Source organism: Limulus polyphemus, unplaced genomic scaffold (genome assembly GCF_000517525.1).
Source record: "Limulus polyphemus unplaced genomic scaffold, Limulus_polyphemus-2.1.2 Scaffold76783, whole genome shotgun sequence".
Classification (NCBI taxonomy): Eukaryota; Metazoa; Arthropoda; class Merostomata; order Xiphosura; family Limulidae; genus Limulus; species Limulus polyphemus.
In genome coordinates this window covers 1-13,370 of record NW_013742379.1, presented here as the reverse complement: position 1 = coordinate 13,370, position 13,370 = coordinate 1, and the positions used below count along the sequence as shown (strand labels likewise).

The 13,370-nt window shown below is 33.9% G+C and overlaps 1 protein-coding gene across 1 annotated transcript; it reads left to right on the top strand.

Annotated features, from left to right (window-relative positions):
- The first annotated feature begins 931 nt into the window (after positions 1 to 931).
- On the top strand, positions 932 to 11,026 carry LOC106477638 (baculoviral IAP repeat-containing protein 2-like). Its single transcript, XM_022381148.1, has 2 exons — positions 932 to 1,219; positions 9,836 to 11,026. The coding sequence occupies exon 2, from the start codon at positions 9,911 to 9,913 to the stop codon at positions 11,024 to 11,026; it is 1,116 nt and encodes a 371-aa protein (XP_022236856.1). The 5' UTR covers positions 932 to 1,219; positions 9,836 to 9,910.
- The last annotated feature ends 2,344 nt before the right edge of the window (positions 11,027 to 13,370 follow it).

Genomic DNA, 13,370 nt, shown 5'->3' with positions numbered 1-13,370 from the left:
GGAACGAAGTTACGGAAAAATCAAATAACAAACGGAGACGTAACAGTATTGTTGAAGTTAACATTCGTTGTTAAAACGTTTGTTACAGAGCGACTGTTGAAAATAAGTGTATCGGTAAAATTATATTCAGAAAGAAGAAACCAGTTTTATTAAGTAAGGACTTGTGTCGCTAAAGTTTCGTCGGAACGAAGTTACGGAAAATCAATTAACGAATGAAGACGTAACAGTAGTATTCACGAAACTAGTGCTTGAACAGTATCTAAAACACTGATTCTACTTCCTTCTTCGCTATTTCTTTTCATTTAGTCATTTACACTCACAAACAGTTCCATAGCTAAATGTCACTTTTTCACTTGAAGTAGTTACCATACGTATATTTCCCATACCCTTTTATTAAATACACATGTGATACCTAATTCAACTAAGCGATATATTATAGTCTATTGCAGAAGGGCTTTTTCTTATAGTAAAAATTTAGTGGAGAGGGATGTCTAGGACTACCACCATCATTCGAATATTATAGATATTCTTGGACAACGTTTATAAACTTGCATCCTCTTTTAACGCCCCGTGGTGGGCAGAACACAGATAGCCCATTGTGTAGCTTTGTGCTTAATTACAAACTTTTAATGCCATTCGTCCTCTAGCGAACACCTAAAATATCGATTACAACAATATCTACAGCTCAATGAGTACGACTAACTGGTATATGTTCTGTAAATAGGAGCGATATTTAGGTTGGTATTTTTTATATTTATTTAAAAAATAAAACATATATTGTATTTTTCAGTTTGTATGATATATAATAAAAAGTATGATGTAAAATTCTCTGAAGATATGTTTAGTTTCATTTACAAAATAATTGAAAACAAAATTTTTTCATCGTTGGGAAAAGATATGTCTATGTTGAAAGACAATAATACGTCATGCTCACTAGTACCGTTACGCAAAGTAGAAAAGCTCGAGTCTATTGTGAAAGTAGGGGAGTTCCCTCATAATTATTTGTGATGTTTTTTCATGTATTTGGATAGAGTTTGGGGAACAGAAAAACGACTTATTCAAACTGTTGTAACATTTTATTTTTATTGAAAATAATTGTGTCAAAATACTGATGTGATCTTTAATACCAGAAGTATGGTGTAACCTGTAAGAGATCGTATGTTGAAAATACGTCATAACGAAGGTTCAATCTGTTGTGACTGTAAGTGTAACACTATCAGTAAGTAATTTATTAAGACGTTTAATGATTTAGTATCCACAGTGTTGGATAATTTAGATTACTTAAAGAACGTCGATTATTTATACAAAATCATAATTTAAAGGAAATTAGTATCGATGCAGTGTTACATTCATTAGATTTTAATCCTAGTTTTAACTGAAAGTAATTAACGATATATGTATATAGTGTTACTGTTAATAAAGTATAGGTAAAATTACAGTTTAATGGCCTGTATATTTCATATTGCCATTATTCAATTCTAATGAATTTTAGGGCATAACATTGAAATGACAATTTTACCTTGATTTTTTGTTAGATGTGATAGACTAAACTTACAGACACACTCTATACTGAATATTATAAAGTAATACACATATACAATTATAAAAGACTGTAAATAAAAACTATGTACCACTATAAATTATAATATAATCTAACAAGTAGTTAGTAATACTGTCTATATATTTATAATTTAAAGTTAAACGTAAAGATGAAATGTGTGTTTGTTTGCACCCTAACTTCGCCAAAACTATTGGGCTAATCTCAACCAAAGTTTGTATGTAAACACTATGAACTATGGGTAATGTCCTAAGGGGTCAAAATTAAACTTAACCCTCTTTCTGTTCCTTTGGTTAATTACTTCTAGCCTTTTGAGTCAATCTCAAACAATCTTGGCAGGTTGACTCTTTAGACAATGTTGAATATTCTGAAGGATTCAAGGTCAAAGTATGAAAGTTGCTGGACTGTTTCTCAAACAATTATGCTTTTCTCATGTTCAATAAGATGTAGGGTGTTCAAGGGTGGGATCACCTCAAAATCTTTATTTGTTGGTAGATGGAAAGCATGTTGTTTATGAAGAAGCTTTGTTTATTGTTATGATTTTGAGCTAAAGTTTATGTTCAAGTTATTACTTTGAAATATATGACTGCTGTTAAACTTGCATTGTTTTAATTAAGTTTAAACATTCCCTGTATTTCAGCTTGTAACTTATAAGCTATGAATATGAGTATAAAATGAGCAGAAGCCAAAGATCAACAACAATCTCTCCACCACCACAGAAACAGCTGTACTACTACTAATAGTAGTAGTACTAGTTAGGCTTGGAAGTTGGATTATGAGTTTAGCTTTGGTCAAGATTTTCACAATATCATGTCAAACCTAGTTACAATCCTCGATTCATCTGCATAATAATTATTAATTTCTGTACTTGAGAAATTAATTGCATTCATATTACTATTTGTATAGTCTTATATTTATATTGATATAACTATCAATTGTACTGTAGACTGTAGTATCTTCTGTGTTTTTTTATAATATATGACTTAGAAACCTGATAATAGTATTACTACTGATTTTTTGCTACATGTGAATATCAGGAATAGTAAGATTTTAGTTCCAAATTAAAACTAAAAAGCTTTGAAAGAACATAACAAGAATTATCCTGGGAAATGGGCTTCTAAATTAGTTGGAGATAATGATCAGAAATGGAAATTATTTTAATATACATTTATAAATACTCAAGACAGATATATTCTTATTTAAAAAAGGTGGCTATAAGGAAAAACCAGGTTGGTAGACATATGGTGTAAGAAATAAAACTGAGCCACATATGTTAAAAATTGAAGGAGGTTTAGGATTGTATATATGATCCACTTGCTACTATTTTTTAAGACCTTGAATAGTAGCCCAGTTTGAAAGTTGGCTAATGTTACTCTGATTATTTTGTTCTGATTATTATAGGTTTATTAATCGTATATATATAGTGGTGAAAGTTTTTGAAAGCCTGGTAAAAGATGCTTTGGATATTTATTTAACAAAGACTAAAAATTTGATGGATAGTCAACATGGTTTCACTAAGGGAAAACTAATCATGTGATATGAGGAGGGTATGGTGTGGAAAATGTTTAATAAGGTGCCATGCTAAGAAAATGATAAATATAGGTGTGGGTTATTGTATAGAAAACTGGCTGGATGGAACAAAGCAGATGTTAGAAATGGTCAGTAAATTACCCATATTTGCTGATGATGTTAAGGTCTTGGTTGTTGCTCGCTGTGAAAGTGAGAATGCTACTGGTTTATACAATGATGTGTATCATTTGGTGAGTTAGGTGTATAAATTACAGATGACTTTTAATTACAATATATGCAAGTGAGTTAACATGATTTGAATTATTAGTATAATTGATAGGAATAACCTTAACTGTGTTATGGAAGAAAAGTAACTTTGTGTACAGGTTGATCAGTGTCTTAAAGACATTCAACCAGTGTGTTGTTACTAGTGTTAGTAGGGCAAATAGAATTTTAGGTTATATCTACAGAAATATATTATAAATAGATTATAATTTCATTGTATAGATCACTGGTTTGGCCACATTTGGAGTATTATGTTCAGTTTTGTGCTCCTTACCTTAGGAAGGATGTTGAATTGTTTAAGATGGTTCAGAGGAGGGTTACTAGAATGGTGCCTGGAATGGAAGGATTGTCGTACAAGGAGAGGTTGAGAATTCTGAAATTGTTTTCTTTTGAAAGAAGAAGTGGTAGATGGGATCTGATTGAGTTGTTTATTATGGTAAATGGAATTGACAGTGAGGACATGACGGATTGCTTTAATCACCAAATATTAAATCTTTATAAAATTACATAAAAGTTTCACTGTTGATGTAAAATGGATAGAATTTGGTTCCAAACCAAATTTTTATTGCTGTTGGTTCATTTCCATTAGAGTGCATTTTTAGTTTTTGGCTTATTATTTAAGTTCATGAACTCTAAAACTGAAATGCAGAAAGCAATTCTACTGTAAATTTCATATGTTGTCTTGGGTGATGAATATCTATTTTGTCTGTACTTCGGTTAGCAAAAAGAGTCAAAGTTTTCCTGTGGGCTAACTATTGGTTGGAATTAAAACCTATTTAAAATTCTCTTATTAGGTCTATTCAGTAACCTGTTAGATCACTAACTTTAGGGATTTTTCTCTGATCTTGTAGAAATCCTGGTAACAGAATGAAGCACCCTAAAATAACCAAATAGTTTAACTATACTTTCTGATGGACTAACTATGGCCATGTTCTGAAATATTAAACAAATGTTTCATCTTTCTTTCTCACAGGCTAAACTATGGACTTGGTATGTGTTGCAAAATAATATTTGTGAACTGCTAATGAAAGATGAACACACCTGTCAAGAACAACTAACATTGTCTGCATAGCAGTGATAATGGATAGGATTCTTACATAAAGTGATTCTAACTAGACGGATATGTAAGTTTAAACAACTGTGTTCAGGGATGTAATGTGATACCACAAGATGTATATACAGACTATAGAGGATGAGAAACTGTATACACAGGTAACCTTTTATGTTATTTGACATCAAGCCCTTGATCACTGGGCACCAATCACTAAAGGAAGATGAGTCAGCTCTAATTGCTGGACCAATCACCACAAAATCAACCCCCATGAGTTTGAATGGATTATGCTATTAAACTCTGGTCCAAAAGTGTAATTGTTCTCGGCATTGTAGTAACTCCAGAGAGTTCCAGGCTTTCCAGTTACTTCAGTTGTTTAAGCTAAGTTCCAGAGATATACAGACAGAAAATGGCAGTTTACTTATACATGCAAGACTTGCACGACACTAACTACGTGTAAGTTTTAATATAGAAGAACACAGAATGACAGTTTACATATACATGCAAGACTTACGCTACACTAACTACGTGTAAGTTTTAATATAGAAGAACACAGAATGACAGTTTACTTATACATGCAAGACTTGCACTACACTAACTACGTGTAAGTTTTAATATAGAAGAACACAGAATGACAGTTTACTTATACATGCAAGACTTGCACTACACTAACTACGTGTAAGTTTTAATATAGAAAAACACAGAATGACAGTTTACATATACATGCAAGACTTGCACTACACTAACTACGTGTAAGTTTTAATATAGAAGAACCCAGAATGGCAGTTTACATATACATGCAAGATTTACGCTACACTAACTACGTGTAAGTTTTAATATAGAAGAACACAGAATGACAGTTTACATATACATGCAAGACTTGCACTACACTAACTACGTATAAGTTTTAATATAGAAGAACACAGAATGGCAGTTTACATATACATGCAAGACTTGCACTACACTAACTACATGTAAGTTTTAATATACAAGAATACAGAATGACAGTTTACATATACATGCAAGACTTGCACTACACTAACTACGTGTAAATTTTAATATACAAGAATACAGAATGACAGTTTACATATACATGCAAGACTTGCACTACACTAACTACGTGTAAATTTTAATATAGAAGAACACAGAATGACAGTTCACTTGTACATGCAAGACTTGCACTACACTAACTACATGTAAGTTTTAATATAGAAGAACACAGAATGACAGTTTACATATACATGCAAGACTTGCACTACACTAACTACGTGTAAGTTTTAATTGCTATTCTACTTTCACTAATAATATTTCCAGGTGGATCTAATATAAGTTATTGAAAGTGTAAACTTTTATGTAATCGATGTTATTGTTTTTCATTCATTATAAGCCTTCATATCTTTATGTTGGACTCAGTATCATTTATTCCTTGCTTTACTTGTATATTTCCTTGAGTTGGTTAACTTGTGTACCCGTTTGCAACTGCTTACCTGAGTTTTTTGATAAATCTATTGTAATTGGTGTCTTGTCGCTCCAAGTGACGCTTTCTCATTCCCATGATAAAGCAGCCTGTTACGAGAATTACATTTTGGTAATGGAATTACAGTAAGAGAATTACACGGGTTTTTCTCTTTCTGTGTAAGCTTGCAGTAATAAATCTAATTCATAAGTATGGCACCAGAGGTCAGGGCTGATAATTAAAGCATTGTTTTAGCTTAACTTCAGTGTACGTAATAGAGGGCAGCAACACTTTCCTATTTCCAGAAGGTTCCATGCTATGCTCAAGACAAAGGACAAATTGTATCTGCACGAATTTAAATTGCACAACATCCAGTCATAAGGTGATTAGACACACCAAAACAGTTAATATCTTCTTCAGGGCCATCCTACAATATTTAGATTGAACTGTTCATTAGTTTCAGAAAGTAGTTGTTTTTTTGTGATGGACCATCAAATAAGTTCAAACAGTGCTTCTTTCTCTCAAACATCACACTCTTAAACAGAAATATAGATGGGATTTCTTTTTCACTTCTCATGGCAAAGGCCCAGTAGATAGCATTGGAGGAACCACAAAAAGATTGGTCTCCTCAGAATTGATGTCTGGCAAAGCAGAGGTTACAACATTCAATGAATTCACTGAGGTTGCTGCCAAGATATTCAGATAAAACACATAAGCAAAGCTGAGGTTAAGTGAGAAATCAAAAAGCTGGGTGATGACTGGAATGAGATAACTCCCATCCCTAACACAAAATGGGTACACAGAGTCACTGTGGTTGCACCATTTGTCATCATTGTGCAGCACCATGCAAATTCCCCTAACACAAGGCACCACTTCAAAGGTGCAGATGCTGATGGTGGTAAAGATGGTGATTACATTGATGATGGTGACGAAGACCACACAGTGAAAGGCATGTCACAGCCAACCTTGAGAGCAAACTAGAAGCCTTGCCTAAAGATCTTAACTTGAAGTGGGTGGTTGTCAGATACTCTGTCCAGAGGAATGCCAAGAAATTTGTTGGCCAGGCTCTTGAAACTCAGGACAACAAAGTCACCATCAAGTTCTTGAAAAAGAAGGAATTAAAGTTTGTGTGGCCTGACATTGATGATGTAGATTCTCTTGGCAGGTCTTGTGTAATCAAGGTATACACAGAACCACAGATTGATAGATGTTTGAGAATTGCCTTTTCAGATAGAGTTGAGTGGGCCAAAGTATATGTACATAACTCTGTTGTCTTTTCTGTGCCACACACTAGCACTAGGCTTGAGTAGCATCAGAATAGAAAATACAGTTCTCTGAGTGCATAGGGTTAAGGACAAGTATTCTGATGTGGTATTTGATTCATTATTTGCATATATATTGAGACGGGTAATTCCATCATCGAACTATACTTGCTAAGTTTAAACGAACAGTATATATATCAGGACCAAATCTCCTTCCATGAATTTACCACCATCCATGTCTACCTTGTAATGCCAGCAATCAGCTTCAATTGGCTATAAGATTCAGACAGAATGTCATTACATTTGTTAGAAACCAATTTTGAAATTTTCTGTGCAATTCCATTACCAAAATAAAATCAATCATCATTTCATCCCTTTGTTAGAATTTTTGATGAATACAACTGTTTATTGTAGGGAAGGGTTTGTACTTCCACAGCCTACTCAATATATTCTTCAAGGCACAAACTGAACTTCAACATTTGTAACTGAATTCCAAAACCTGTTGTGAACTGTAATTACGTTACCATGGAATTGCCCATTGTTGATGCATCATCTTTTTTTTCATACTTATTGGTGAGAATGGTAGGACTAGGGGACAAATATAAATTTTTGCAGGGTAGGAGTTATCTTCAGCTAAGACAGATTTATTTTTTAACAGGATGGTTGGCCTTTGGATGTGGAGGCAGTAAATTTAAGAGAAAGTGTGATAAATATATGAATGATAAGGGCTGGCTTTGAGATTTTTTTATTTAATATAGTTTTAGTTTATAGGATAGGACAGCTTAGATGGACCAATAGGTCCCTTGTTGTTCCTAAACATTGTTATATTAGCTGAAGATGATTCCTACCCAGCCAAAATGTATATTTATTTATCCTAATACTATTATTCTTACCATCAAGTACAAATAAGATGATGAATGAACACTATCAATTCCCTTAATAATCTTAAACACCTCAATCAGATCGTCTCTAACTTTTTCTTTCTTAAACTTAGCCTACCCTTAAACTTACTTTTACACCTTTTTTGTGTATTACACTTTTCTCTACATCGTATTTTTCTTCATTTAGTTTATTCTGGCCCTCACCTAGTTTAAATCTGCCCTTACAGTTGAGTTAAAATCAGGCTAACCCCCCTATCCTATTCATATGTGAAATATCCAAGCTCTATTTTCCTATTGAACTGATCCAACAAGCCTAACTTGATGACTTAAAATTTCACCTCCACATTTAATTCATGGTAATATTCCTGACAGAATTAAGTTATTATGGTCATTTTCTTTAAACTACTTTAAGAATTCCTTGTGCTTTTCCATTAGTTCCTTTGACCAACCCTTCCATATATCATTTAGCCCCTGTGTGCACTATAAAGACTGCATCACCATTTACTATATCACTTTCTCTGTAAGTTATATTTTTCATCCTTTGATAGCATAACCTAATTCTTTTCTCCCTACTTACTCCACAGATTATCCTAGTCACGTACCACGCGGAACCTATAACTACAACTTCCTCATTTTCATTCTATTCCCTATCTGTCACATTTATTGTTATAGTTCCCTATCTGAAATCTTTTACTTAATAGAATCCACCACTTGCCCAAATGGTACTGTTTCTACTACTAGTTGAAAGTCACTATTGTATCTTCTGCATGTAAAAGCTTAAGTTCCTCTTGCTGCCACAGTTTACACTGCACTCTTCTTTCGTCTGTATGTAGTGTTGTGTTGCCTTCAACTTTTCCTTCTGCCTGCAAACTCTACAAACAAATTGCACAACTTCACTACTAGCTTTCTCAAAAGTGCAACAGATTCCTTGCACCTTACCAACTTGTGAGTGTTTAATACCTACACTACTCTCAACTGTTGTAGTCTGGGAATAAATAATTAACACCAAGTACCAGTGGTCTTTGATATCACTGTTAAGCCTGACATTTGAGCATTAAATTTATTATGCTATTTTATCACTTTATATTCTCACTAAGTACTATGTATTATCTTCAAGATATAGAAATGACAAATAATGTGTTTTTAGATGATACCTGTGTAAGAAAACTATATAACCTGTTTTATAACTTTACTGGTAAGCTAAATTGTAAGTAATCAAGGTACACTCACTAAGCATAATCTAGAATTAGTAATATGTACACCAATGAGCCCTAATTTAAAACTGTAATCTTATTATTGTTATTTGCCAGTCAAATCAACTTACATTTTTGTTATTAATGCAAATTACTAAAGTGGTGACAAAAAGACTTTGGCATTCTGGTTCATAGTGGTGGCAAGAAGATGTAGGCCTTCTGGTTCACAGTGGTGTCAGTAAGAAATTGACTTTGAGTTCATAATGGTGACAACAATACATTGGCTTTCTGGTTTATTGTTGTAACACAAAATAATGACCTTTTGTGTTATAATGGTGACAGTGAGGCACAGGTTTTGTGGTTTTATAATGGTGAAAATAAGTTGCCAACCATGTGACACAGGTCTTGTGGTTTTATAAGGCAACTTATTTTCACCAAACCATGTGACACAGGTCTTGTGGTTTTATAATGGTGAAAATAAGTTTCATTTATATTTACCATCCTGGAATTAGTATCTTCAAATAGAATTATGTTCTTAGTTATAAACTACTGTGCTTTTATAGTTAACTACTTTTGGAATAATTTTACTTTTTTGATAAACATCACTTACAATTTATTTCTTATTTTTACATCTTTTAAGCTGAAATCATGAATTGGGAAGAAGAAGAAGGTTGAAAAGAATTTATTGCTAACTTTCTTCACCACATAAAGCAAAATGACTGCTGTTCAGCCATCTTCAACCACAGTGGATAGTCCCCTAATTGATGAGAAAAATAAACCAAGCAGAGGCCATTTTAATCATGAAGAGGATCGTCTGAAAACCTTTGACACTTGGCCCATTAATTTTCCAGTAGATAAGTTTTGCCTAGCAAAAGCTGGATTTTATTATTTGAGTCATGAGAATGAAGTTGTTTGTTTTAGCTGTGGGCTACATTTGAAAGACTGGGATTATGGAGACTCACCAGCATTGAAACATCGTCAGTGTTCCCCAAATTGCAGTTTTATATTAGGTACGTCAGCTAATGTTCCTCTGATCAGTGGTCAGAGAAGGAATAGCTCACTCTTAGAGCATCAAGAAGTACCAAATGAAACAAGGAATATGGAAAATACTGAGCTAAAGCATGAACACCGTTATAGTCCACATCAGAAAAGATTAAATCTTGTACCACAACAGAATGGTGTAAACAGTATTTCACATCAGAATAACTTCCATTATGGTCCTCAGCAAAAGGGTAACTCCCAAGAGTTACAACAAAATAAAGATGTGATCAATAATTACAAGACAAGATTGAATGACATGACAGATGAAAGCAAGAGATTAAAAACCTTTCAGTACAGCTGGCCATTATCTTTCATAAAACCCCAAGACTTGGCAAAGGCAGGTTTTTTTTACCTAGGTAGTCGGGATAGAGTTCAGTGCCCGTATTGTCTGGGTGTTGTTTCCAGTTGGGAACAAGGAGATGATCCTGTTGTTGAGCACTTACGCCACTTTCCGCGCTGCCCATTTATCATGGAGAAAGCACGTGAAGAAAAATCTGTTTCCAATCCCAGAATTTCATGTCTGTTATTTAGAGGAAATGACGAGTGTGGTAGGTACAAAACAAGTGAAGCTGAACATTCAAAACTTATGGATGTGAATCAGAAGCATATTAAATTAGAAGATCTGGGTATAAGTATTCACAGAGGGCCTAAGCACTCGTCTCAAGCAAGTTTAGCAGCGAGATTGAGATCATTTGCTTCGTGGCCAGAAGATGCCCCTGTGAGACCCGAGTTATTGGCAGAAGCAGGGTTCTTCTATATAGGTGAGATCTGTAACAGTAATTCCTTGTAATTTACAACATGTGAAAGATCAGTACTTCATTGAGTCTTAGACAACCACGAGATTTATTTTGGTGAGTCCCTAATCTTTAACCATTTTATGTTGTGAAAGATCAATAATTCACTGTTATTTAGACCATCACAGGGTTTATTCTGATGAGTCCCTTATCTTTAACCATTTTATGTTGTGAAAGATCAATAACTCACTGATATTCAGACCATCACAAGGTTTATTCTGGTGAGTCCCTTATCTTTAACCATTTTATGTTGTGAAAGATCAATGATTCACTGATATTTAGACCATCACTAGGTTTATTCTGGTGAGCCCTTTATCTTTAACCATTTGATGTTGTGAAAGATCAATGATTCACTGTTATTTAGACCATCACCAGGTTTATTCTGGTGAGTCCTTTATCTTTAACCATTTTATTTTGTGAAAGATCAATGATTCACTGTTATTTAGACCATCACTAGGTTTATTCTGGTGAGTTCCTGATCTTTAACCATCTTATGTTGTGAAAGATCAATAATTCACTGTTATTTAGACCATCACAAGGTTTATTCTGGTGAGTCCCTTATCTTTAACCATTTGATGTTATGAAAGATCAATGATTCACTGATATTTAGACCATCACTAGGTTTATTCTGGTGAGTCCCTTATCTTTAACCATTTTATGTTGTGAAAGATCAATGATTCACTGTTATTTAGACCATCACAAGGTTTATTCTGGTGAGTTCCTTATCTTTAACCATTTTATGTTGTGAAAGATCAATGATTCGCTGATATTTAGACCATCACCAGGTTTATTCTGGTGAGTTCCTTATCTTTAACCATTTTATTTTATGAAAGATCAATGATTCACTGATATTTAGACCATCACTAGGTTTATTCTGGTGAGTCCCTTATCTTTAACCATTTTATGTTGTGAAAGATCAATGATTCACTGATATTTAGACCATCACAAGGTTTATTCTGGTGAGTTCCTTATCTTTAACCATTTTATGTTGTGAAAGATCAATAATTCACTGATATTTGACCATCACAAGATTTATTCTGGTGGGTATATTTAAGGTTATGTTAAAGATCAGACTGTGTTTAGTGTGCTGTGTTTCAGCTGGAGCCACCTTGGCAGTTGGTGAGATGGTAGGTGATGAATAATGGATTATGGGGCAGTGGTGAGCCTTCCTGAGTTGAATGTTGTACTACTAACATAGTCATGATCTGGAGGAGCTGTTTCTCATCCTTCTTAACAGGGTCTTACTGTTTGTCAAAGCATCTGAGTCCCTGAGAGCACCTAACATACTGTACCTCCAATGTTTAGGAGATTTCATTGATTTAAGCTGAGAGACTATGTCTATGGCAGTTATTTTGGTGTAAAGTTAATAGTTTAGAGAAAAATTAGCAATCACCAAGGGTGTTCGAAGATTAGCAATCCTTCTCTACCCTGCTCGAGGTTAATGATTAGAAGTTCAATGAGAGGTCATCGTTCTAATGGGCCAAGTGGGCTAAAAAAATTAAGATAAATATTGAATGCATATGCATACATACACACAGGTAATGATTAGGGGATGTGGGTGGAAGTGAAGGTGTAGCAGGGGCAGATTAGCTAAGAGTTCATTGGAGAAAGGTTTATAACACTCTTGCAGATATGGTAAGTAAGGCTAATCAGATTTGTTACCCATTCTTAGGGTACAGCTGAAGAAGGTCTTCCTTAATAATTTCAGTTAGGTTACTGTCTGGAATAAACAGGTTCGGGGACAGACAGTGCAATGCTTAATGCATGTTGTTCAGTGCTTGGCTCAATCAGGAATTTGGATAAGAAGGAAGGAGGAGCTGAGAGCATTTGTATGGCTATTCTCAATGATCCAGTTGATAAAAAGCGGGATTTAAAGATAAGAGCCAGATCTGAAGATTGTCTGATTCATTGCTGGCAGCTAGGGTGCTTGTAAAGTCGAGCACCCAATCATTGAAAGGATGTGGTGATTCTAAAAAAAACGTTTGAAATGCATTTAGGAGGTTTTAGGGATTACACAAAGGAAATTTTAGATTTTTGAGATGAGTTAAAGCATTTTTAATTTTAATATGAAAATTACTTTGCACTCGGACTATTCAAAACAAATATTCAATATATTAATGGACACGTTATTTTATGAAAAATTTTTCACTAAAAAAATATGATTTTTTTGTACGTGAACCTTTTGTAATATGAACTGATAGACTGCCAAATTTTGTGAAGATATATATACACTATATTGAAAGTTAGAAGTATTAAATCTATAAAGACTTTTATCGAGTACAAATAGGCCATGTGGTCAGTCAAACTGACAGAGCCCTTGTTGAGAGAGTTAAAGGTTGT

Bases quoted from the DNA above. Each gene is read 5' to 3' on its own strand.
- LOC106477638 (XM_022381148.1), top strand. From the start codon at position 9,911: ATGACTGCTGTTCAGCCATCTTCAACCACAGTGGATAGTCCCCTAATT.